Raw genomic sequence first — 23,564 nt, forward strand, 5'->3', positions numbered from 1 at the left:
GGCAATCATGTCAAAATTAACCTCACGACAAGGCGGTTAAGGGAGAATATTAGCTTAGAAATCTAAATATAAAGGCTTCACACACCAGGGCCATCATTCCTGACTGGCAGCAGCTGTCCAAGCACATAGCAGAGATCTTTCCCAGCCCTTATAGTGTAGGGATTTTAACTAAATATTCTAAAGTGGAAGGCATCAGCCCTTCAGTCGCTCATCAGGGAGCAGTAAGGTCACTGTGCAGTTTGAGAAAAACACGAAATTAAGCCAGGGTATAAACCATATTTCATTTACCCTTCAAATTTAAGAGTGACAATTATAAGAGAGGAGTTGAATGAACTTCAAAGGGAGAAAGGGGGTCACTGCTGTTAAGACTTGTCTTCTCTGGACAATAATAATGACTTCTCAAGAGCCATGCATGGAAGTCAAGTTATACAGTTATGCTGCTAAGGTTAAAAGATATAGAAAGGAGGTGGAGCTATCAACAACTTACTTTACAACATTCTTTCTACTACACACAGAGAACAGCAGGCACTAATGCTTCCCTTCCCCCCCAAACTAGAGATTACATATAATACTGCCTCTGGCTTTTGAGCTCCACCAAGCATTGCCTACATGCTTTAAGTTAGTTTTAAGAGGCACAAAAGGTTTGTTTGTTTTCTTAAATTAAGCTGAGTTCTACAGCTAATACCACATTCTGTACTATACAGGTATACTGAGGTGCAACACTGAGTACTCTATGGCCTCTATGGCAAAATGCACCACCATGCCCCTTTATGCAAGTGCTTTGCTCCCATTTAGAACAATACAATATCCATGGAAGACTCCCTATCAACAGTAATGTGCTTTGAATAGTTAAATAGGCACACCAGTAAATATTTGGTAAGCATGAATTAATGCCTTGCTACTATCACCAAGCTAGCAGATGTCTCTTTCCCCAACTTTGGTACATTTCTAGTGGCTACAGGATGCTTTACCATTACATAGCACAAATCATGTGATATGTATTCAGCCTATTTTATATGCTGCAATGAAGTTTCGCTTTTGAATGTTCTAAGAATTCTGCAAGTGATCAGAGCAGCTTGCTGATATCAGAGCTCTAAACACCCACTGTCAAAATGCAAGGTAAACTTCTCACTTAGATTTTGGGAAGAAATATTCAAAAACGTGTAACTGGAAAGATAAGATTTAACTAAACTGTTTAATTAAAAAGCTGCAGAAGTGAGAGTTCCTTCTTAAGAAAAAGTGGTGCAATGCTTTCTCAAGGACAACATGAACTCACAGTAAGTATACAAAACCTTTTTTTCTTCTTCTTGTAAATTGATATCACATTGGACAAGTATCAACAAGTAGTGTGATGTTATCCAAATGCTGACCTGTGCATAAGATTGTTTCTTTACAAGCAGAGATTATTTTTGCTCAAAGGGCTGCCATGTTAAGCAGAACACTGAAAGCCTGGCAAAGACGAGCCCCCAAAGAATGTCTCTTGTCTATTGCCCTACTCGGAAGTGCTGGCGGCTAGCAGACCGCATCTTCAATGAGGTTTTATAAACATGTTCATTTGCACACATCTGTTAATGTAAACACAGTTACCCATCCCCTCCACATCCAGTGCAGCAAGTTTGGGGTGCAGAAGGTGGCTATAGGATGCTTTACCATTACATTTACCATTAGGAAGCGTATTTTGATTTTTTAAAAACAGAATGAGTTACTCAAGCTCACATTTAGAGTTTGCACTTCATGTGTATTAAAATCTATTCCAAATGTTTTTATTTATTTTAGAAAACTAAATGAAAACCACAACGGTTAGGGGATTTGAGATTAAAAGGGGCTTTGACTTTTGTGGAATTCAACAAAATTAGTGCAAGCCTAGAACAGAAGTCTAGGAACATGAGATGCTCTCTTTGGATTCTTGACAAAGTGCCTGAACATACCTTCTATAAACTCTAGGCTCATCATAAAAATATTTGCCTGATATTTAAATCATATCAAAACATCTTTGGTCACATAAACAGATTTGTGACCCAGTTTAAGCCTTCAGAAATATTAGGTCAAAAGTACTTCAAGATGTCTAGTGGCTGGCATGCTATGTTATATAGGTGTAAGGTGCAGAAAACAGGATTAACAGGTTTTAAGAATGTAATATGCAATGCGCTAAATATTTTACAGAAGTCACCCCATTTCACACACACCGTAAGAAAAAGGCAGTTTTTGCACAGATACTTCAGACTTCTTATTTTTGCACACACAGCTTTAGCAGATAGCAATAGTAATAAAAGCAATAATATATTCCACATTTGCAAATTGTTCTTGTGCAAGACTTGAATCAAGTGTGACTCCTTGTGTAGAATAGTAAAAGTGGAAAAATACAGGTACTATAAATATAGCACGATTAAGAAGAGGTCTCTACTCGTACACCTATCAGTTAAAAGACTGAAGTTGACAGTTCTGTGTTGCAATCTGATTTCATTTTTAAAAAAAAATTGAGACAGTTTAATCAGGCACATTATTCATTTTCAACCCATCAGATACCATAAGAACATACAGAAAGAATTGTGCTTGTGCAAGAAGGGAGATTTTCCTTAAAAGTTTAATTGTGCACAGATGCAATGTATGCAAGTGTACTGGAATGTTTGTTTCCATTATCTGAATCAGAAATGGACTGTTACTCATTGGTCAGATGGGACAGCACTGACTTATCCTTATCACTCCCTTCCAAACAGCATAATCTTCCTATCCCGACTTTCCAAGCAATAGAGTTTAAGATTACCATTGCTTAATATCAGTCTTGTGCTATTCAGAAATGAAGTGTTCTTGGGTGCCAAGTGTCCCTAAAGGCTTGGTGCCCTGGTGCTCAAGACGAATGGAGGAGACATTATGGGAAAAGCAAAAGGAGGCAGCTACAGGATTTTGTATGCATTAAAGGGGATATAAGCAAACAATAATAGCACTTATCAAAATGAACAATTTCACTCATAGACAGATGTTCCTATTCTAGTTCTGAAATTGCACTGTGAAAGATAAATATTGGGATTGAGTCACTCATACTGACCCTTGCCTTGTAGGATAAATACTGCCTTTTCGTATTGGAGGCAGCTTTCAACTGTGCTAAATGGTTCACAACCAGACAATGATATAGTGTAGAAGGCAATTTGAAGTCCTACCCAACAAGGAAAAAAGTGTGTAAACGCCTGGAGTGTGATCAACTCTACAAAACAATTCCTCATTAGGATTGTTGTGATGAAGCACCATAGCAGCAGTCCAACATGAGGAGCAGGAATCTCGCTGCTCTGACATAGTGTGTCACTGGAAGATTGGATGTAACTAACAGCATTGAGGTTTGCTTTCTGCTGTCAGAGGACCCGGTTCCAGTTTTAGTCTCCCGACATCATTCTCTTCACTAGGAAAGGCTTTGAGATTTGCAAGGATGTTTTCTACCAAGAACCGAGCAGCTTCATCTATGTTGATATTATCCTGTGGAGGAAACCATAGGAGATAAGTTAATGCTTTCGTGTGTAGAAGAATCTAAGAACGCCACCTCTTCAGCATGCAAGCCTTGTACAACAAGCCCACAACTTAATGCACATTCAGCTTTACATGCTTGGCAAACCTTTTCTAAAAAAAAATTAAAAGGGGGCAAAAAGGGGGGTGGGCATCCAGGAAAAAAAGACTTCAGCAATCCCATCCACCAATGCACTCAATGGGTTTTGACAATACACTATTTTGGCTTTAGGTACGATCCCTGAACGTAAACCCTGTGTAAGTTGAAGACTTGCTGTGTATGTGTAAAAGGTGTTTTGATACAATGATTCAAACCATTTAGGAAAACTGCTCAGAACTAAAGTTTACAAGCAAAGCACTTCATGACTGTTATTTCAGCTTCCAATTGGTTTAAGGTTAAAGTCTGCAACTTTACCTTTCTAAGGCCAGTGCAAAGCCAGTGCCCTGTTGAATTTCATTTTCTACACAGAAAAATGATCTTCAGGTGGATGGAAGCTGCTGCATTAAAAAGCTTTTAATTTAGTTTCCTGTCTTTTTTTTTTTTGCCTGCTTTGGGAGCACAGGTACACTCCTGCAGCAGCATCGCTACCATTTTCAGAGCTTGCGTCTCCCCTGCATGAGCCTAGCTAAGCAGGGATCAGGCAGTGAACATGTTGAGATTTGACATAAATCAAGATTACTTCCTAGTGCCTTATTCACATCTCTCTATCTTGCTATACAAGCAGTTCCATTGCCCACCATTGCTATGGGGCAAGATTTCTCCGCATCTACATATGTGTGATTCAATTAAGTAGTTGGGGCAGAATGTGGGTGCCTATTTTAGATCTGAATGCCCATTCCAGGCCAAAAGTAATATGCTACTGATGGACAACATCTGCACCTGAATGCGTGATTTTCCGAAGGATGAAATTATACTAGCTCCCATCTGCAATTTTGCCCCAATTAGTCAGCTATGTGTGGCAGCAGAGATACATGAAACTTAGAACTTGGGCCCCCTTAAAACATCAAGGATATACCGGTACTTACAGTAGTTACTGAGCTACACGTCTTCCTTTCAAGAACCACTATTGAGTGAACACCCAGAACTGAATTGGAACTTATAGTCAAATGTTCTGCCAATGAGCTATGCTTCCTTACACATTTATCATGAGAAATGGGTTGTGATTCTAGTTATTCAAATGTTTGCTCAAAGCGAGAAGCAGTGGGGTTGCATTTCTTTTAAGAGTCACATGTGTCTGAGCTTCCTAGAAGCTGGTTCTGTTTCAGGCGATGTGCTCTTTAGATCAAAAGCACAGCCATTAACTATAAGGTTTGGTCTAAAGTTTCATTTCCTGGATTTTAATGCTTCACCGTCCATATGACTAAAACAAATAAGTATCATATACCACATAATTACATGGCAAGAAGATTTATTTACACTAAATTAAGAACCTCATCAAAATTAAGAAAGGATAGGCAATAAGCTCTGGGACATTTGGCTTCTTACATGATCAAACACAGACTGACTTCCGTGGTAAGGGTGATGGTGAATACACATTGTGCGACAATTTTTTCAAATTTATTATGTCATATTTTAGAGCTGTATTTGAATTTTCTCTTTTGTAACAGAATTTGTCACAAGAAAGTAATCTAATTAATAAGAATTGAAATAGTAATAATAATAATAGCTGTTCCCCAAAACTGTATCTGAGACAAAATCAGACAGATATATGAAAGAAATCAGACAACAAACATTTATTTAGGCCAGAAACCTTTGTGATTCAATTTGTAAGTGTGCCTTTGCACATAAGCTTTAAAGCTTACCCTGGTTTAAGAATATTCTTACCTTTGCAGAGGTTTCAAACCACCCAGCAAAACCTCCTTCTTTGCAGAACTGGTCCATCTGAGAAGGATTTTGGCCACTGTCTTTCTTTTGGTCACATTTGTTGGCAATTAGAACTGCAGGGATTGGGCTGCCATTTGGGAGAAGCACTTTGCTGTCCAAGTCATGTTTCCACTTGGAAACTGCCTCAAATGTTGAGCCTCTTGTGACATCAAATACTACAAAAGCACCGACAGCTTCTTTATAGTACACTCTGGTCATGTTGCCAAAACGTTCTTGACCTGAAAGACAAGGGGGCAAATGTTATGAAGGGCAGCACTAGGCACTGTTTTCTTAAAGTAGCCAAAGCAAAAAGGGGTTGTTCAATACTGATAATCAGGTTATGTGGCAGCTGGCAGCCGATCATGTGAATATGGCAAAATGTATGTCCAATTGAGCTAGCACTCAGAAGAGCTAGAGATGAGTGAAATAATGAAGTCTGCCTGCACAAGACTTTGAGGATCCCTGCTCCCTACAGAATTTAGGGAATCCAACAGTAAACAATTGATTGGGCCAAACACCATTGGCCTGCACAGCACAGATCAGGCACTCTGGAAGGGTCAACTGGAAGAGTGAACACAGTGTCCATCTATGGTGAACAGAGTCCTGCAGAATTCTGGGATATGTAGAGGACATCACAGATATTCACTAGAGCCTGGAGGAAGTGCCATAAGTTGGTGCTTTGCATGCAGAAAGTGTCGCGTTCAGTCATCAGCATCTCCATATAGATCTGGGAATTTCCACTGTCTGAAACCCTGGAGAGTGGCTGCCTATCAGTGTAGGCAATACTGAGCTAGACACACCAGTGGTTTGACTCTGGGAATTGCAAGTGGGGAGTGCTGTTGCACTCAGGTTCTGTTTTCAGGCTTTAAATATAAATGAAGTTGGCCACTGTGAGAACAGGATGCTGGACTAGATGAGCCATTGGCCTGATGAGCAAGCTCTTCTGCTTGCATGCAAGTCATTTCCTATGTTCCTAGAGCCTAGGATGTCTGCACAGGGGTGTGTGCGTGTCCTGAGATGCTGGGGGACCCATTCTTGTTTCAGATAACCTGTGGCCCAACCCCTTGTTGTTGCAAAGTAGGCTTGAGACACAGACACACCCTGGCCACATGAACCTTCAAGCTAATCCCCACAGCAATAGCTTACTCAGCTTAACAGTGGATTAGTCGTTCAAGCAAAAGCCATCATTCATGGCTGAAGGTGTGCACGTTTTATTGCAAAATTCATGTACCCTATTTCCAAGGGATTAAACTAACATTTACACATTGATAATAACGTTAAAAGAATTCTAGTTGCTTAACGGTCAAGCATTGAGTAAGCACTAAGAATGCTAGGACGTCTTTCGATGAACAGGAGATTGAGATCCCTTGTCAAGTGCTAAGAGGAGATTGAGATCCCTTGTCATCTGCCTAATGACCCTGTGTACAAGCAAGGTAGAAAGGAGGAGTGAGTTTTTAAAGATCCCACTAGAGCACATGCCAAGGTGGCCAACCTGAAGTCCTTGACATCATTTTGTATGTCCTCTGCAACCTTCTGAAGCTACCCTGTTCTTCCATGCCAGAGTTCCTCCCTTCCTGTTTCTTCTTAAGTTTTTCCTGACTTCCTAACTGCATCCTCCCACATTTCACATAGAAAGAAAGAGAATAAAAGTTAACAGGGTTTTTTATTTTTTAATCCTGGATGTATTGGTTAGGGAAAAGGCACGTTCCTCTGCCCCTGGCTGTCTGGGAACAATTGTTAGTCTTCTGCCACTTAACTGCTTACTATGATTATATATGTCGGTGTGTGTATTTGTATATAGCACACTAAAGTCAGAAAGGAATGACTTTAACTTAACCTCCAGAACAGTAGCTGTATTGGAATGTTGTACAAAAACCCCTGTAGACTTTTTGAGGGGATCCCATTAAAACCAATAGGGTTTACTTCCAATGAGATCTGTATGGTACTGGGAATTGTAATGAGAGGTGGCCATGTTGCAAACTGAAGCAAATTCTGGATCGATCAATCAAAACCACATGCTGCTGGCTTCACCCACTGCAACACCCACCCACCTAGCAACAGAAAAAGTCCATCCATCTCCATGCTCAAGGATTCCCTTCCATAGTTTAACCACTTCGCCACAAAATTATCAAATTTGTGCCAGGGACTTCAGTTAAAACATTAATAGTTCACAGTTAGGCCAGAAGATGTTGACAGAAAGGTTGGGCAAGTTCTTGGTGGACAGAGTTGGCATCTGAATTAGCTGACATACCATGAACAGCTCAGACTACTGATTATGCCACAATATGAAATTCTATCATTTAAGAACATAAGAAGAGCCTGCTGGATCAAGGCAATGGTTCATCTAGTTCTGCTTCTTGTTTTTGGGCCAACATTGTCACATGATAGGTTGGCTAGCCCAACATGAACCAACTTTTCATGGGTAGTACTGTGAACAACTACTGCATGCGTGTTTTACAGAACAATTCTGCTAACATGGCTACTATGTTTAGAATTTTTACAGTACCACTTAAGGTGTGTGTGTGGGGGTTTAATTGGCTTTTGGTCTGTTGAGAGCAGGCTGCTTAACGAAGCCATTGGGCTAGGACTTAGAACACACCTTTCTTCCACTGTCAGAGAATTGCTTTGACTGAGTCGATTTAGGTAGGCAGTAGCTGCAGCAATTTGGGTTATGGGCTCCACAAGACTTCCTATTATGCAAGGCTTTTCTTCCCCTCTTCCCCACATCAACTGATTTTTGCAACAACTGGCTATATCAACCAGTCTTCCCTTTCGCCCTTTCTGACCACATATGCCAAGTTTGTAAAAACCTGTATAATTATAAACTATCCAAGTTATCGTGGATATCTTACATGGAAGGCTTTTATCTTTTGTAGAGACAAATCACACAGTCAAAAAGAGGATTATGCATGCTGATCTTAAAAATTGCAATAGAATTAAACAGGGCACGGGGAGGCTGTTTCTATGGTACTGGGGTCAGCACAGTAATGAAAAATTGGATCATTATTCTACATTTTATCTTGTAATTTGTTCATGTAGGCACTGTTGTAATATTAACCAGCCAAGTTAATGACATAAAAGCCTCTCACTAAACTCATTATAAAACTATACTTCAGGTGCTAGGATAAAACATTTGAAGGTGATGGATCCGGCACCAGAAAATCAGTGCAATTTTCAGCTTCCCATGAAGTCACACATATCTGGCTACAACGCAGCATTCTGTAGTCTGCTGAAACTAGGTCCATCAGCTAAAGTGAAGCTGACACCAGTTCTAGAATATACCTTAATCCACCCCTAGATCAAGTCAAGGGCAAACACACAAAACACCTTGCCCCATGAATCCTTTGGTATTCTCTGCAGCATCACGTTTGAGAAAAGTGGAATTCTCAATTCACAAAGTTAGTTATTTCACACAGTGCCTGTTAAAACACTACTCATGTGGGCATCAACTCCAGCAGCAAGTACAGTGGTACCTTGGGTTAAGTTCCAGAGGTCCGTTCTTAAACTGAAACTCTTCTTAACCTGAAGCACCACTTTAGCTAATGGGGCCTCCTGCTGCTGCCACATGATTTCTGTTCTCATTCTGAAGTAAAGTTCTTAACCCAAGGTACTATTTCTGGGTTAGCGGAGTCTGTAACCTGAAGCGTATGTAACCCGAGGTACCACTGTACTGTTACTGAGAAGCTTACTTTAACTGGAACACTGCACATGCACCAGCATTGTGCAAGCCTAATTAGTCTTCAGAACGTCTACCATAGCTAATGGTCATATCTGCTCTTACTTACCATAAATTAATCCTAGGACAATGGTAATAAAACTAGCATCTTCCACCAGTAATTGGATGAAGCCAGGGATATTTATACAAGTCAATGAGGTAATGGTGAGGGTGCAGGCAAATTCTGTCAAAACTTATAGTAACAAGAGCTTCCTTGTTAGATTGTAGGTGTTCAAAACTGGGCAAAAGTTTTGAAGTTTAACATGACAGAAACCCTTTAACACAGAACTGAAAAGTCAGGATCTCAAAGTTTCTTTAGCTTGCGCACAATAGGATTAGTAGGGTTTGACTTGTAAGTAGGATGAGACCACCCATCTACTCCAGTGGTGGAGGACTTGTGGCCCTCCAGTTGTTGCTGGATTGCTATTTCCTATCAGGCCTGACCGTTCTCGTGCTGGCTAGAGCTAGTGGGAGCAGAGTTCAACAACATCCAGGGCAACATGTTCCCCACCACTGGTCCACTATTTCTAGTTGCTGAATCAAATTACTGCTACTGCACCTGAAAAAGTAAAAAAACAAATCCACATCCAAGGCCAGACCCCTTCAGTCTTGAATGCCTATTCCATGCATGTCAGCTCACTTCTCTTCTGTGACTGTTGCCTTCTGAACCTTCATTATTCTTTCCCCAAACCATTCATGCTTCTTTTACAAGTTCTGTGAACCACATCCTGCTTACATCTTGGGCACTTCTCCAACATTTCCCATGCTGCAGGTACATGGTAAAGTTGAGCTTCTACCAAACAATGTTTGATGGGGCTATATGTATATGTATAGAAGTGTGTTAGGAAGTCACAAACCAGTTTCAGCCCCCTGAAATGTATGTTCCATTGTATGTTTTTTAAAAAGGCTATAGTTGGTTTTAGATATATTTTTAATTGCCTTTCCTGTCATCCTAAGGGTAAAAGTTGACCTAAAATTAAAACAGCTCTGGATACTGAAAATTCACTTCCTTTAACAGAAGGAAGACATAATGCACTTGTCAGCTCTGAAGAGATGATTGCTCAAAACCAGTTTCAACAGTCACCTTGCCTTGTCTTAGGGGTTTCAACCTTTCATGCAACGTGTACACTTCAGCCCTGTTCAGTGGTTCTCCATGTACAGAATCCAAGTGCGGAGAAATGAATGGAGGTTTCTATATTTGCAAAAACAAATGGCAGCAAGTTGCATACTGGACACCCCAACTGATCACCACTGACTACAAGCAAAGTGTACAATTTCCTTTTGTTTTAAACGGCTCAGGCCTGAAATACCTCAAGGACCGCCTCTTTCCATATGAACGTACCCGGACCCCGAGATCATCTTCCGAGGCCTTCCTTCATGTGCTTCTTCCTCAAGAGGCCTGGAGGGTGGCAACACGAGAACAGGCCTTCTCTGAGGTTGCTCCCCGTTTGTGGAATGGTCTCTCCAGGGAAGTTCACCTGGTGCCTTCATTATACACGTTTAGGCGCCAGGCAAAAACACTCCTTTTTAACCAGGCCTTTGGTTGATCCGATTTACATCCTATGCCATTTTAAATTTTGGGGGTTTTTTGGGGGGAGGGGCTATTGGGTTGTTGTTTTTATTTTTATTAGGTATTTTGTGGTTTTATATCTTGATTTTATTCTGTGAACTGCCCTGAGACCCTCAGGAATAGGGCGGCATATAAATTCAATTCAATTAATAATAATAATAATAATAATAATAATAATCCACCATGACTTACCTGCTTGTTTGAGCCAGACCCTAACTGAAAGATAGTCTGCCCCAATGAGAAACAGTTACAACATAGGAAGTGGTATGACAGCACCTTCTTCTCTCATTTCTTCCCTCCTTTCCCATCTGCTTGCCACAAGTTTGTCTGGAAAGCAGCCAAGGCTACAAAGCCAGTCTAACACCTCTGCACAATACTGTGTGGCATTTTACAGCCCATGCTGAAGCAAGCTCTCACATTATTCTGCTCTGCCAACAACTAACAACTATCACAGGTTTTAAACACATTGAAACCTCTTGAACTGGCACACCTGCCATACCACACTTCTATCATCTCTTCTGCCTTATGAAATTTTAAAGGCCATTCATCTTCTGAAGTAACACAAACAGAGGAATGACCCAATTTATACAGAGGGAGGTGTTGTAACCTCTGGTGCGTGCTTCTTCCTGGTTCTTTTTCAGAGACTTGAACTAACTGCTAAAATGTTCTGTAAGTTATTTGACTTATTTGTATCTAGCAGAGAAATTTCAGGGCCAGAGTCATGTGCAGCTTGTTCTTCTCTCCATGCTACCATTTTCTTAGCCACACACACAAATCCAGGGAACTGAATTCAAGTAAGTCAGGAATTTGCATAAAACGTGATACAAGGGGCTGATTTCATACATACTAATGTTATCCCTGATGTGTTAGTGTGTTGGGGATGGGGGTGGGGTTGCACTATTTTGAACTTTAGTGCATTTTAACTGCTCTGCAATGCCATGAGTCTTGTTTTGGAAATGACATCTAAGAAATTGCATAAACTAAACTTAAGAGCTCCACTTGACTCGGAGACATGCACACTATGCTGCTAATAATGTCTGAAAAAAATCCCTTCTACCTCAGTATCCTTTCAACACCTTCTGCTACCTAATCTAAGCAGACTCGTTTGACATAGCTTTAAAACTCATATCCCAGTCTAATTTTGCTAGTCTCTTCTGCTTCTCATTTTAGATTTACAGTTGGAGGCTTGTGATTCTTCTGCTCACAGTCAAGACTGTGACCTTCTACAATTCTCCTGGCAAGCCTTGCACTGGAAGTAACTTACGTACAGTATTTTGCACAGCAAGTGCTTGCCTCCCAGCTTCCTTGCAGAGAAGCAAGGGACCTCATGTTTGAGTTCTTTGCTACAGGTGCTTCTTCCTAGGGTGGTTGGGCATCATGGGACCACGGGCCATCTAGTCCAACCTCCTGCAATGCAGGAATTTTTTTGCCCAACATGGGGCTGAAACCCATGGCCCTGAGATTAAGAGGTTTATGCTCCACCATCTTCAGTCCACTTATCACTGGTACACCACCGCAAATGACTTGTCAAGGGCCTTAATGGCCAAGTGGAGATTTAGGCCTCCATGATATTATTATTGGATACGGAGACCCACTTGGCACCATTCCTCTCAACTGTCATGCCAAGACTATTTTATTTACCCAGCTGATTTCATGTCAGTGCCTAGAATTTATACCAAGTGATTCCATCCTGCTGCTTTTAAATCTGGATTTTATCCCGCTTCTGTGTTTTTCATTTTTAGCCATTTTAATTTGCAACTTTATAATTTTGGGGGGGAGGGTTGTTTGTTTGGTTTGTTACCTCCTACTCTGGTGATGTTGTTTATACGTTTTGAAAAGTGGACAAAGTTATCTTCAAGACATACTCTTTTAAAACAAATGGGGATAGGTTAGTGGGTAGACACAAGCATTGCAGCTATTTTCTGTAACTTTTCCTGTTTTTCTAGTTAGCCTCAGATGTTCATCAACTTCTGGCAGCCTGTGATTTGAACCCCCAATCCCTAGACTTGCACACTGGCACAAGCTTGAACATATTATTCTGCTTTAGAGGAAACAAATTTCTAATTCATAATCGAGTTGAAACCACACATTGACACCAAACAGCACTTCCTTATTATTTTGCTTAATCAGGAGTCTTGAAAATAAGCTTGAAACTCAGGGTAATGGATCTCCATTCACAAGACTTAGCTCATGTGATAAAAAGAATGAATAGTCACTTCTACATTTTACCATGTCTTTCTACAAGAGCAAAACTAAAGCCACAAGCCACAAGACCTCAGGGACTTTTGCTTAAGTCTTGCATTAGCACACACTACTCATTTTTGGAAGTCCTTCTGTGGCAGTTGTATCTGAACTGGGACACTGTGATCTGCTCTTGCAATCCACAACCTGTATTAAGCAAGTAACATACTTGGGCCAGGATCAAGAGGAGCCTGCCTTTCCAGAAAAGCTGATTCCTATGCCATACTGAAACACTCATAGTGCATACATAGGAGGAAGTCTACTGCAAATGCCTTATTTCGGCATTTGTCAACATGTTACCCTCTAGCTGCTTTGAACTGCTACTCCTGCCAACCTGGCTTCCAAAGGCTATTTATTTATATGTTTAAGTCTTCTTTCCAGGATGAAGCATAGGGGAAAACAGTTGTGTATGCAAATGAGTGGCAAGTTTACCCACCTCCACCCAAGAGCAGCTTATTCCAACTTTTAAACAATAAATTCTGCTTTAAAATTGAGAGGGAGACAAGCAAGCAAGCAAGCAAGCAGCAATTAACAGGGACAGTACAAGTCCCAATTCTCTCCCCTCTCCCACCATTTTTTTTTAATGTGTGATTTCTCATATGGGACTGCTGTTCAAGGCACAACTGCCTAAAGCCCCTTGTAAATCTATACCTAGTTTCACAGCGCCTTGAGTCATGGTGAGGACTTCTCCTGCAACTGCATATGAAGCCCTTTCAGACTAGCTTGGCAGCTAATGCAATTTTTTTTAAGGCAGGAGTCATATATACGTGCAATACTTGCAGGGATCAGCAAACGTTTTCAGCAGGGGGCCGGCCCGCTGTCCCTCAGACCTTGTGGGGGGCCAGACTATATTTTTGAAAAAAAATATGAATGAATTCCTATGCCCCACAAATAACCCAGAGATGCATTTTAAATAAAATCGCACATTCTACTCCTGTAAAAACACGTTGGTTCCCGGACCATCCGCAGGCTGGATTTAGAAGGCGATTGGGCCGGATCTGGCCCCCAGGCCTTAGTTTGCCTACCCATGCACAATAGGATGGCTCACTTAGCAACTCAACCACTGCATTGTGCACCAATTGCAGCTTCTGAGCTAATCTTAAGGGCAACCCCACACAAAACTCATTTGCAGTAGCCTAGTCTTGAGGTTGCTAATGTACTGTGGCCAGGCTTTAGTAGCCAATGGTTATTGCTGGTGCACTGGCTGAAACAGGCAAAAGGCACTCGTTAGAAACAGGGGTTGCTTGGGCTTCCAGTGATGAAAATGGATCAAGGAGTATCCTCAGACTGCATACCCATATCTTTGGAGGGAATACAATCCTATCCAGAATATGCACATTCCCTAACTCCACTCGCTCACAGGCATGTTTTTTACTTAAAAAGGTAAAGGTACCCCTGCCCGTACGGGCCAGTCTTGACAGACTCTAGGGTTGTGCGCTCATCTCACTCTAGAGGCTGGGAGCCAGCGCTGTCCGCAGACACTTCCGGGTCACGTGGCCAGCGTGACAAGCTGCATGTGGCGAGCCAGAGCAGCACACGGAAATGCCATTTACCTTCCCGCTAGTAAGCAGTCCCTATTTATCTACTTGCACCCGGGGGTGCTTTCGAACTGCTAGGTTGGCAGGCGCTGGGACCGAGCAACGGGAGTGCACCCCGCCGCGGGGGATTCGAACCGACCATGCGATCGGCGAGTCCTAGGCGCTGAGGTTTTACCCACAGCGCCACCCGCGTCCCTGTTTTTTACTTACCAATTACCAATTTACTTTAATTTTTTATTATTATTACAATGAAAAGTATACTAAAAGATGATGTAACAAAATAATTATAAAGACAAAATAGCCAGATAAATAATTATCACACTATAAGTAAACAAAACTTTCTGTTATCCATAAACATCCATAAATCCATTCAGTATATTTTTATGGTGTTCCTAAATGCGGATGGAAACTATCACATTTTATTGCACCAGTAAAGGATAAGCATAATTTTATTTTTCAATTAAAAAATCATTAGATTGTCCACCTTCCCTCACTGTCATATAATCGTTACAGTAGAATGTATTTGCCAATTCCCAGACCTGCAAAATCCACTCGTCTGATAAAGGAGTCCTTGAGTTTCCACCCCAGTTAAAACAAGTTGCCATATGTGCCACTGTTAATAAATGAAGTAACAATCCTATATCTGTTGACATAACCAAATCATGCATAGCCAAATGACAAGATTAATGAGTGTTCAGAAGAGGCATATCCTGTTGCAAGTTTGATTTAATTTATTATGACTCTGTAGAAGGCTTACATTTTCAGGCAGAACCAAAATACCAGACATATCAGCGTGGCTCACAATTTACACCTTCAGCATATATCTGTTCTCCTCTCTACCCTGTGAAGCCTTAAGAGTGCTAAATACCAGCAAAAGATAAATATGGAAAAGCTTTCTTTAAGATTTGTGCTGAGGGTTTGTTGGGGGGAACATGCTGTCATAATCAATTCCAAGCCTGATGCTCTGTCAAGTATCTTTCCCAATAGTTCTGCATTTCTAAGGGCTCGTCCATACTTTCTTTTCTGCCGGGTTTCTAGACACAGGTACAGTGGTACCTCTGGTTACATACGCTTCAGGTTACAGACTCCACTAAACCAGAAATATTACCTTGGGTTAAGAACGTTGCTTCAGGATGAGAACAGAAATCGTGCTCCGGCGGCGCAGCAGCAGCAGGAGGCCCCGTTGGCTAAAGTGGTGCTTCAGGTTAAGAACAGTTTCAGGTTAAGAACGGACCAAATTAAGTACTTAACCCGAGGTACCACTGACCGCACTTAAAGCTCTACTCCCTAACTCCCAGCACTTTCCCCACAAAAACCAGCTTTTTACTGCTGAATCAGATCAAATGGCAATTCGTTGAAAACCCAAATTTCCATTAATTCCGATTCAGTGTTAAAGAGCAGGTTTTCCTGTGGAAAGAGGTGGTGGGAGGGATGGTGCTTGGACACAGAGGTTTAAAACACGGACTTGTGCCTTGAAAGCACAGGGCAAAAAGTAAGTGTGGATGAGCCCTAAATTAATGCTGTAGTTTTATCCTACTGGCTGCACTCAGTACTCGCTGAAGAATGGCCAAAGCAATTATGTACCAAGTCTCTCATATAAAAACAAAAACACAAAACCTGACAGCTAAATTTATTAACACAGTCAAAAATAGTCATTCTCTCATTTCTCCATCTTCTTTCACACCCCTTATTATAAAGGACATACTGTAGTTACACCTTATCAGAACTTCACTAAGGTTTCCAGATAATGCACCATCAATATATTCTTCTGTATTTGCAAGCTGCATGCTCTTGTAACCATCAATGGAGATGAGGTAGCCTTTGTATTCCATTCCCCACTTCAGCTTCACCATCCCTGGATTCCCAGTCAGCCCATTCAGAAAGGGCTTTGGATTGAGAGGCAGACTCACAGCCAACCAAAGGGTGGCTACAAAAAATTACTTGCGAGCAGCACTTGCGCCCACCAAAGCTCTAAAAAGAAAAGGCATGGAAGTATGTACCAAGTCTTATACATCAGCAACACCCATCATATGTATATTGAAACACTCTCAACTCACTCTTGATTCCTGCAATTAAATTCTCTACCCCTAGTTAGCCACGCATTTCCACTTGAAAATACAATTTGTTTTTATACATGATATAAATACCAACTTTGATTGATTTTAAGCTTGATTTTATGTAGATGAGTCATTTCCCTATTTGCTTCAGATACCCACATTTCATTTTAAAAAACAAAACAAGCCTAGAATTATTTTGCCTGTCGCCACACATCAATACTGCAAAGACAGACAATATGAAAAATTAAAGAGAATGACTATCACATGCTCACTCTGGATCGTCACTCCCTTTTTCTAAAGGGCAAGCTTTACTAAGAACTTGCACGTTCAGTTTATGAATGCATCTGACAACTGGAACTCATCTGTAGGAACATTGTGACCCTTCCATTTACTATCTGCATGCACCCCAAACATATTTACTGCTGCGAAACATTCATCTGGTAGCTAACCAAGGACAATTTATTGTAATGCAGAATAGACACACATAGGACTGCAGCCTACAATTCTTTTAGGTGAGTTGTCAGAGGAATGGTTAAGAGATTATCAGTGTTATGCTTTGTTCCTTTTGAATTCTTCAAGTGAAAAAGACCATTTTTAATTTGAGACTACTGTAAAATAAACTAGAGTCTCATTTATCTTCATCAAGAATGGTACTTCAGAGAAGTCTACTGCCATGCACTTTTTATTAAAAAAAAACTCTGTTGCTCAAACACTCCTGTTAGCTGCTTAACCACGTCCCATTAGCCTATGGTGGATACTCTCTTTGGAAAAGCAACTTCCATGTTCAGGCACCACATATTCAGCCTAGCAAACAGTTGAGCAGCAGCCTCATATCCCTACTATAACTTTCTCACAGCCTGCCTGCTCTTCATTACTACTCATTTCCTTTACAAGTATGCGTCCCCTGCAATGGGATTATAGCAGTGATGGCCAAACTTGGCCCTCCAGTTGTTTTGGGACTGCAACTCCCATCATCTATAGCTAACAGGACCAGTGGTCAGGGATGATGGGAATTGTAGTCCCTGGAGGGCCAAGTTTGGCCATCACTGCCATAATCCTATAATTTGTTACCTGGAAGTAAACCCCACTGAGTTGATCTGAGCTTGCTTTTGAGTAGTCATGTTGAGGATTACACTGAAAGTCACACTGAATTTAATGGAACTTACTTCCAAATGCTTTCCTCACCTTCCCACCCCAAACCCCTCATGATTTAACATTTAAAAGAGTTGGCTCCTGCCAACTATCATGAAAAACAAAAACAAAGTTGTTGAAATCAACAAACGTTGAAATAAGAGCCCATAGAAAACTTAGTTCCCAATTTTAAACGGATGGCAACGTAAATTATGCTGGAATAGTAAACTAGGAAATCCTGGGCAACTTGTGCTAGCATGAGGTTTTGTAATGCACATACACAGAGACACTGACATTAGCATGTACCAAGATTAGAGCCTAGTTAAGGGCTTGCCCCATTACAGGGGACGCTCAACATTCACACCTCCCCCCCAATATTCTTGGAACCTCTACTTCTAACCTTCATTATTTCCTCTTATAGCAAACTCAGCTGAGAAGCATCATCAGGAGTTCAAGTGCATTCAGTGAAGGGGGAAAAGAGGGAACATCAGTATGTTTATGCAACTCCAAGTTTTGCATTAGTGTGCTAATACGTGGGTGGCGCTGTGGGTTAAACCACAGAGCCTAGGACTTGCCGATCAGAAGGTCGGCGGTTTGAATCCCCGTGATGGGGTGAGCTCCCGTTGCTCGGTCCGTGCTCCTGCCAACCTAGCAGTTTGAAAGCATGTCAAAGTGCAAGTAGATAAATAGGTACCGCTCTGGCGGGAAGGTAGACGGCATTTCTGTGCGCTGCCGTGGTTTGCCAGAAGCGGCTTAGTCATGCTGGCCACATGACCCGGAAGCTGTACGCTGGCTCCCTCGGCCTATAGAGCAAGATGAGTGCCGCAATCCCAGAGTCGGTCACGACTGGACCTAATGGTCAGGGGTCTCTTTACTAATGGTTTGGAGTATCCTGTAACAAAGCACCGGCAGGAAAATGGAAGTAGAGCAGTCCACAATGACAATATTTTATTGCAGATCCTACTTGTTTCTCTCAGAAGATAATTGGCTCTAGGGTCAGAGTGGCTCTTGTCAGACATGTGTGCTTTAGCTTCCCTGGTTGCAATCATCAACTCAGATGCCTCAGTAACCTAATTTGGGCGCACATATTTCCTGGCCTTAAAATTCAGCATGTAACAATAAATCCACTTGAAATTAAGTTACATTAGTAATGGCTGTATGTCACAAGATTTTGAATGGCATCTTGCAAGTACAAATAGGTTGAACGGCTTGAAGCTTTCTATGGGCAGACAGGGAGACTTGCTTGCATGGAAGCAGAGTTTGAAGGTTGCCAGGCACATTTTGCACCTGGCTATTGACCACTTCTTGGCAACAGATGGCACCTGATGTCTCCACCATCTGGAGGTACATGCCTGGGGATCATTGCACTAGCAACACATCCTGTAGAATTCTATCCATTATATTTTATCTACACAATCAGAATGAATTTCAGGAACCAAAAAGTCGTATTGAAAAATACTACTTCCAAGTCGTCTGACCCAAAAATGGAGCAAGACATTCCATTTGGGTGATTGTCTGAGGAGCCATTTGGCGCCTAGCTTATAAATATATGAGTTTCTAACATTGCATGAAAGTTTGTCTGCTCATAAAAGGAATAATCAGAACTTACACAGCCACTTTAGTAAAACTTCAGCTTTTTCCATTTTGGTAGTTTCTCCAAGAATGTATGGTTTCAGTACTTCACGTGATCGCTGTGTTTGTATCTTGCAATGTTTATATGGTTCTATTATTGGGGTAACTACTTCTGTAGAAAGTGCAGTGCAAAATTGTTTTGGACACACTTCAAAACATCTACGGGATTGACAAAAGGAACACACTGGTTCAGCGGGCTCCTTGCCAGGTAGGTTGCATTCTCTGCATTGTTATGTTTCGCTCTACTGACTTGCACTTCATTAACTTATGAAGCGCAACCAATTACAAGTACATTTCATGGCACTGATTAGCTGAAAACTGAGAGGTGCCAGACCACAGAAAGATCAGACCATTATGTAACACAAAGCTCGGGAGACCAGAATTTGGTTCTTCACACACTGTGCTTCAGAACTAACTAGACAAGAGACTTAAACTAGCCAATTCTCTCATCCTGATGTGATGAAAATACAACAGTCACAAAGGAATTCTAACCAGGAAGATATGCCTGTGTATTTCTGGTGTGACATAAGCCACATTCTAACTGCTTCTGGCCAGGGTGTTTTTTTTCCTGCGGTGGGTGGGGGGCCAGCACAAACCTTCACTAGCTTCCCTTCCACTGAAACCTAAGTGGTGCAATTCAGTTACACCAGTGACTCTGCTGGCATAAGTTACGCCGAGTGCTGAATGAAGGCAGTTATAGGATGCTGTATAACTTGGTTTATCCCTGTCCCTGTCATGCCTATTCCCATCTCTGATGCTGTCTGGGAAAGGTTAGGATGTGGAATATCTGAAACTTAGTCCTTTACCATCAGTCTCATTAGTACTGCCAACAGGTTGTCATTTTCTGTTGTTCTATCGAGGAAAACAGTAAACACTATTTAGATTTATTGTTGTAGAACAGCCTTAAGATAAATAAAAATAAAAGACTAGATCAAAAGCACCCAATATCTGCAGATCAGTACATCAATCTGTAACCTCATCTTGAAAAGATAATTTCAATAGAACTCGATGAAACCCAGCATCTGAAACAAACATTTGCAACAGTTTGGCTGTCAGTTGAGACTCCTATATATGTTGCTGAACACTGGTGTTCTGTTTTTTCAACCATTACACCTGGGGTGGGCAGGCCTGTCGGATGTACTTTTGTTTGCTAGAAGAACACAAAGACCTACCCATCAGAATCAGATGCAAAGGACATACTGTTAAAATTAATCAACAAGTTCCCTCAGAGCACATTCTGAGCCCAGGAATTCTTTTTCCATGCCAAACTGTACCAAGTTCATAGTTCTTTCACACAAAAATCCATTCCTGATTTGCTTGTTTCATTCAACAGCCTAATTTAGCTGGGAAAGTCATTTTACTGCTGCTCTTTAACAACTAGGTGTCAAAAACCTTTGCTGAGCTATTACAAATGAATCTGAGATCAATCATCAGACCCACACCCCCATCCCGCCCCCAAATTAGGCAGTAACAGCAACAGAGAAATTACAGGTGGTGCTTGTTAGCACTGTTAACAATTGTACTGGTTGTGTAAATGTAAGTATATGTAACAAGGACCATTTCTAGGCTACCAGAGGATTTGGAAAAATCACAACAATATAAATACTCCCCATATTAGTGACTTCTTTGGTAACACAAACGTTCAAAAGAGAAGTGACCAGCCTTCATTTTTAATCAACTATCAGAATGGCGTTTTTAACAGTACGTTTATATAAAGGCTGCTTTACAGTCCTAGCAACCTTATTAAGTTAGTCATTATGATTCACTTTTACAGGCTAGTATTTGAAGGTGAACAACTTGCCTGATGCCACCCAGGTTAAAGTACACTTGCAAAGCTCAAACGCTGCTGCATGCAATCTGGCCTATCCAAATATGTCATTGCAAATCGGCCTATGCATCACCCCCAATTCGAAGCTGCTCTGCAATCACATCAATTCAACCAACTAAAAGGTCAGAAGAGCAAAAGGTTTGCAGTAATCACATTACTTCTTTAAATTAAGGGGGGGGGATTGCAGTTATAGTAGCTTTCCCCCTAACTGACCCACTCTATGATAAATAGTTGCTGGACTCAGTTGTGGAGAGGGAGCGAGTACTAGGAAGAGAATGCTGATCCCATAACTGGAAGGCTGTCAACTTGGCAGATGAAAAAGAAATCCTTCTTGCATCCCATTGCTATATAAAACAGTTTGTAGTCTTAAAAGGTAGAGTAAACTGGGAGCTAGCAAAGGAAAAGAGGAACCGAAGAGACTATTACAATGAATTTTGCAAAACTGGGAAGACTTCTCTTTCAAGACTACATCCTTGTAGTGAAGCAACTGAAGAAAATGCCACATCAAAAGCTCCCTGCAACTTACAGTTACCAGAAGTTTGTCTAAAACAAGAAGTAACACCTTTTATTGAACAACACAGCAACTGCCATAAATCTTAAAGAATAATGCTCTTTTCTAAAATCCAGAGTTTTTAACACACTTCACCAGAAGTCTGGAATAATGTAAAAAGTACACTTAGAAATATTTTAGTTAAGCTGATACTGATAACTTCTGGAAAATCCAGAATGCCACACAAGAGTAGCAACATCTTTGAAGCCCCACAACCTCCACAGCTGTCACACATGCAGAACTTTAACCTATGCCCATGTTTTAAAAATTTACACATATACATACTTTACACATTAAGACTTAGTACCTCTGCTTGCATGTGGGTATATACAAAAGACTACAACTTGTGCGCATGGAAAAGCATACGTAAGATACATACATGAAAAACTTTATCAAGCTATCTCCACATAACACAAACATATGCATTTAGAAAATTGACTGGCAGAAAGTGGCTCTTCCCCCTCCCCAACAATAATGGCAGCCCCATTGGGGTAACCCTCCCCTTCAAGCAGCTCTGAGTGGCTTATATGAATTCTACTTACCCTATTGATCATGCCCATCCTATAAGGCGAGTTAAGGCCGAAACAGAAACTGGCTGACCTAGATACACCCAGTGAGCAGGACTATGAACTCGCATCTTCCCTGGACAAGCCCGGCCCTCTCTCCACTACATCACACTGACTTTCCATCCAAGTAAGCAAAACCAAAAGCAAGCTTCTACTCAAGACCGCATAAAGCCCGCATAACGAGGGATGGCCTCCGAGCACATGCAGAGCGCCTTTTCCATCGCCCGCCTGTCGCCTCCTCACCTGCGATGTCCCACAGCTGCAGCCTCACCAGGGTCCTGCTATCCCAGTTGAGCACTTTCAGGGCGAAGTCCACGCCGATGGTGGCCCGGTAGTGCTGCGAGAAGAGCTGGTGCACGTAGCGCTTGATGATGCTCGTCTTGCCCACGCCCAGCTCGCCGATAACCAGCACCTTGAACAGATGCTCCCGGCTCTCCGGCAGCCCCGCGCCGCCGCCGCCGCCGCCTCTCTCGCCTCCCCCCGCCATTCTCGCGCCCCTCGCCCGCCTGCCTGCCCGCCTTGCTCCCCAGCCGCCAGCGACACTCAGGGGGAGCCGGGCGAAAAGGGGAAGGTTCCTAGACCTTTGCTGCGGCCGCTCGGCAAACTTTCTTTGTTCAACTCCTTCTTTTCTGGTGGGAAGGCGCGTCCTCCCGCAGGCGGCTGTGGAGAGCGAGGGAACCACCTGACCAGAGTCACAGGACGCGGAAACCCGGCAAGTTATAAAACTCCACGGAGGGGCGGAGGCAGCGCAGGCGGAGGAGCACAGCCGCCGCCACCGCCTCCTTGGCTCCAGCTCCTCCCCGCCTCTCAGCTCAACGCTGTAAGGCGCAAAGGAGGCTGGCGCTCTCTCGCTCTCACGCTGCTGCCCTGTTTTGGTCAGGCCCCGCAGACATGGGACTAAGCCCTACCGAATTCAACAGGGCGTCTTCTTCCACAGAGGGGAGGGTCTCGCTAAAGATAGTAGGGAGCCTTCTCGGGCTTAGGGTGGCGAAACGAAAAAGAGCCCTTGCGCCTTTAATGGCTGCATGGGAGGGGGAGATTGTCGCGCTGTTTCAGGAGAAGCTGTACCGGATTCCCTCTTCTGCGCCACGCAACTCTTAAAGCTGTCTGCCCCCCGGACACATTAATGTGTCGCGGCCACTTGGATGCCACAGGATGGCCACTATCCTGTGACACTTACTGCGGAATGAAGTCGGCGGGGTGTTCTTTTCAGGAAGCATGCTCAGTCCTCAAGTGTGTTCAGGAATGCGGGCCTTCAATAAGTCACAATAAGATCTGTCCTGTACAATTGTATAAAATATTGCATTGCTGGGAATAGGAGGTGACTGATTTCACCTTCATAAAATGTGCCAGGGTATGCTTGATCTTAGCCAAAAG

General features: G+C 42.2%; 1 protein-coding gene across 1 annotated transcript; it reads right to left on the bottom strand.

Moving 5' to 3' along the window:
• Positions 1–1,176: 1,176 nt before the first annotated feature.
• RAB32 (RAB32, member RAS oncogene family) lies at positions 1,177–22,888 on the bottom strand. Its single transcript, XM_081905234.1, has 3 exons — positions 22,431–22,888; positions 5,321–5,598; positions 1,177–3,468 (listed from the first exon to the last, which is right to left on the bottom strand). The coding sequence occupies exons 1-3, from the start codon at positions 22,672–22,674 to the stop codon at positions 3,319–3,321; spliced, it is 672 nt and encodes a 223-aa protein (XP_081761360.1). The 5' UTR covers positions 22,675–22,888; the 3' UTR covers positions 1,177–3,318.
• Positions 22,889–23,564: the final 676 nt, after the last annotated feature.

This window comes from Podarcis melisellensis (assembly GCF_964234715.1).
Source record: "Podarcis melisellensis genome assembly, chromosome: 3".
Lineage (NCBI taxonomy): Eukaryota > Metazoa > Chordata > Lepidosauria > Squamata > Lacertidae > Podarcis > Podarcis melisellensis.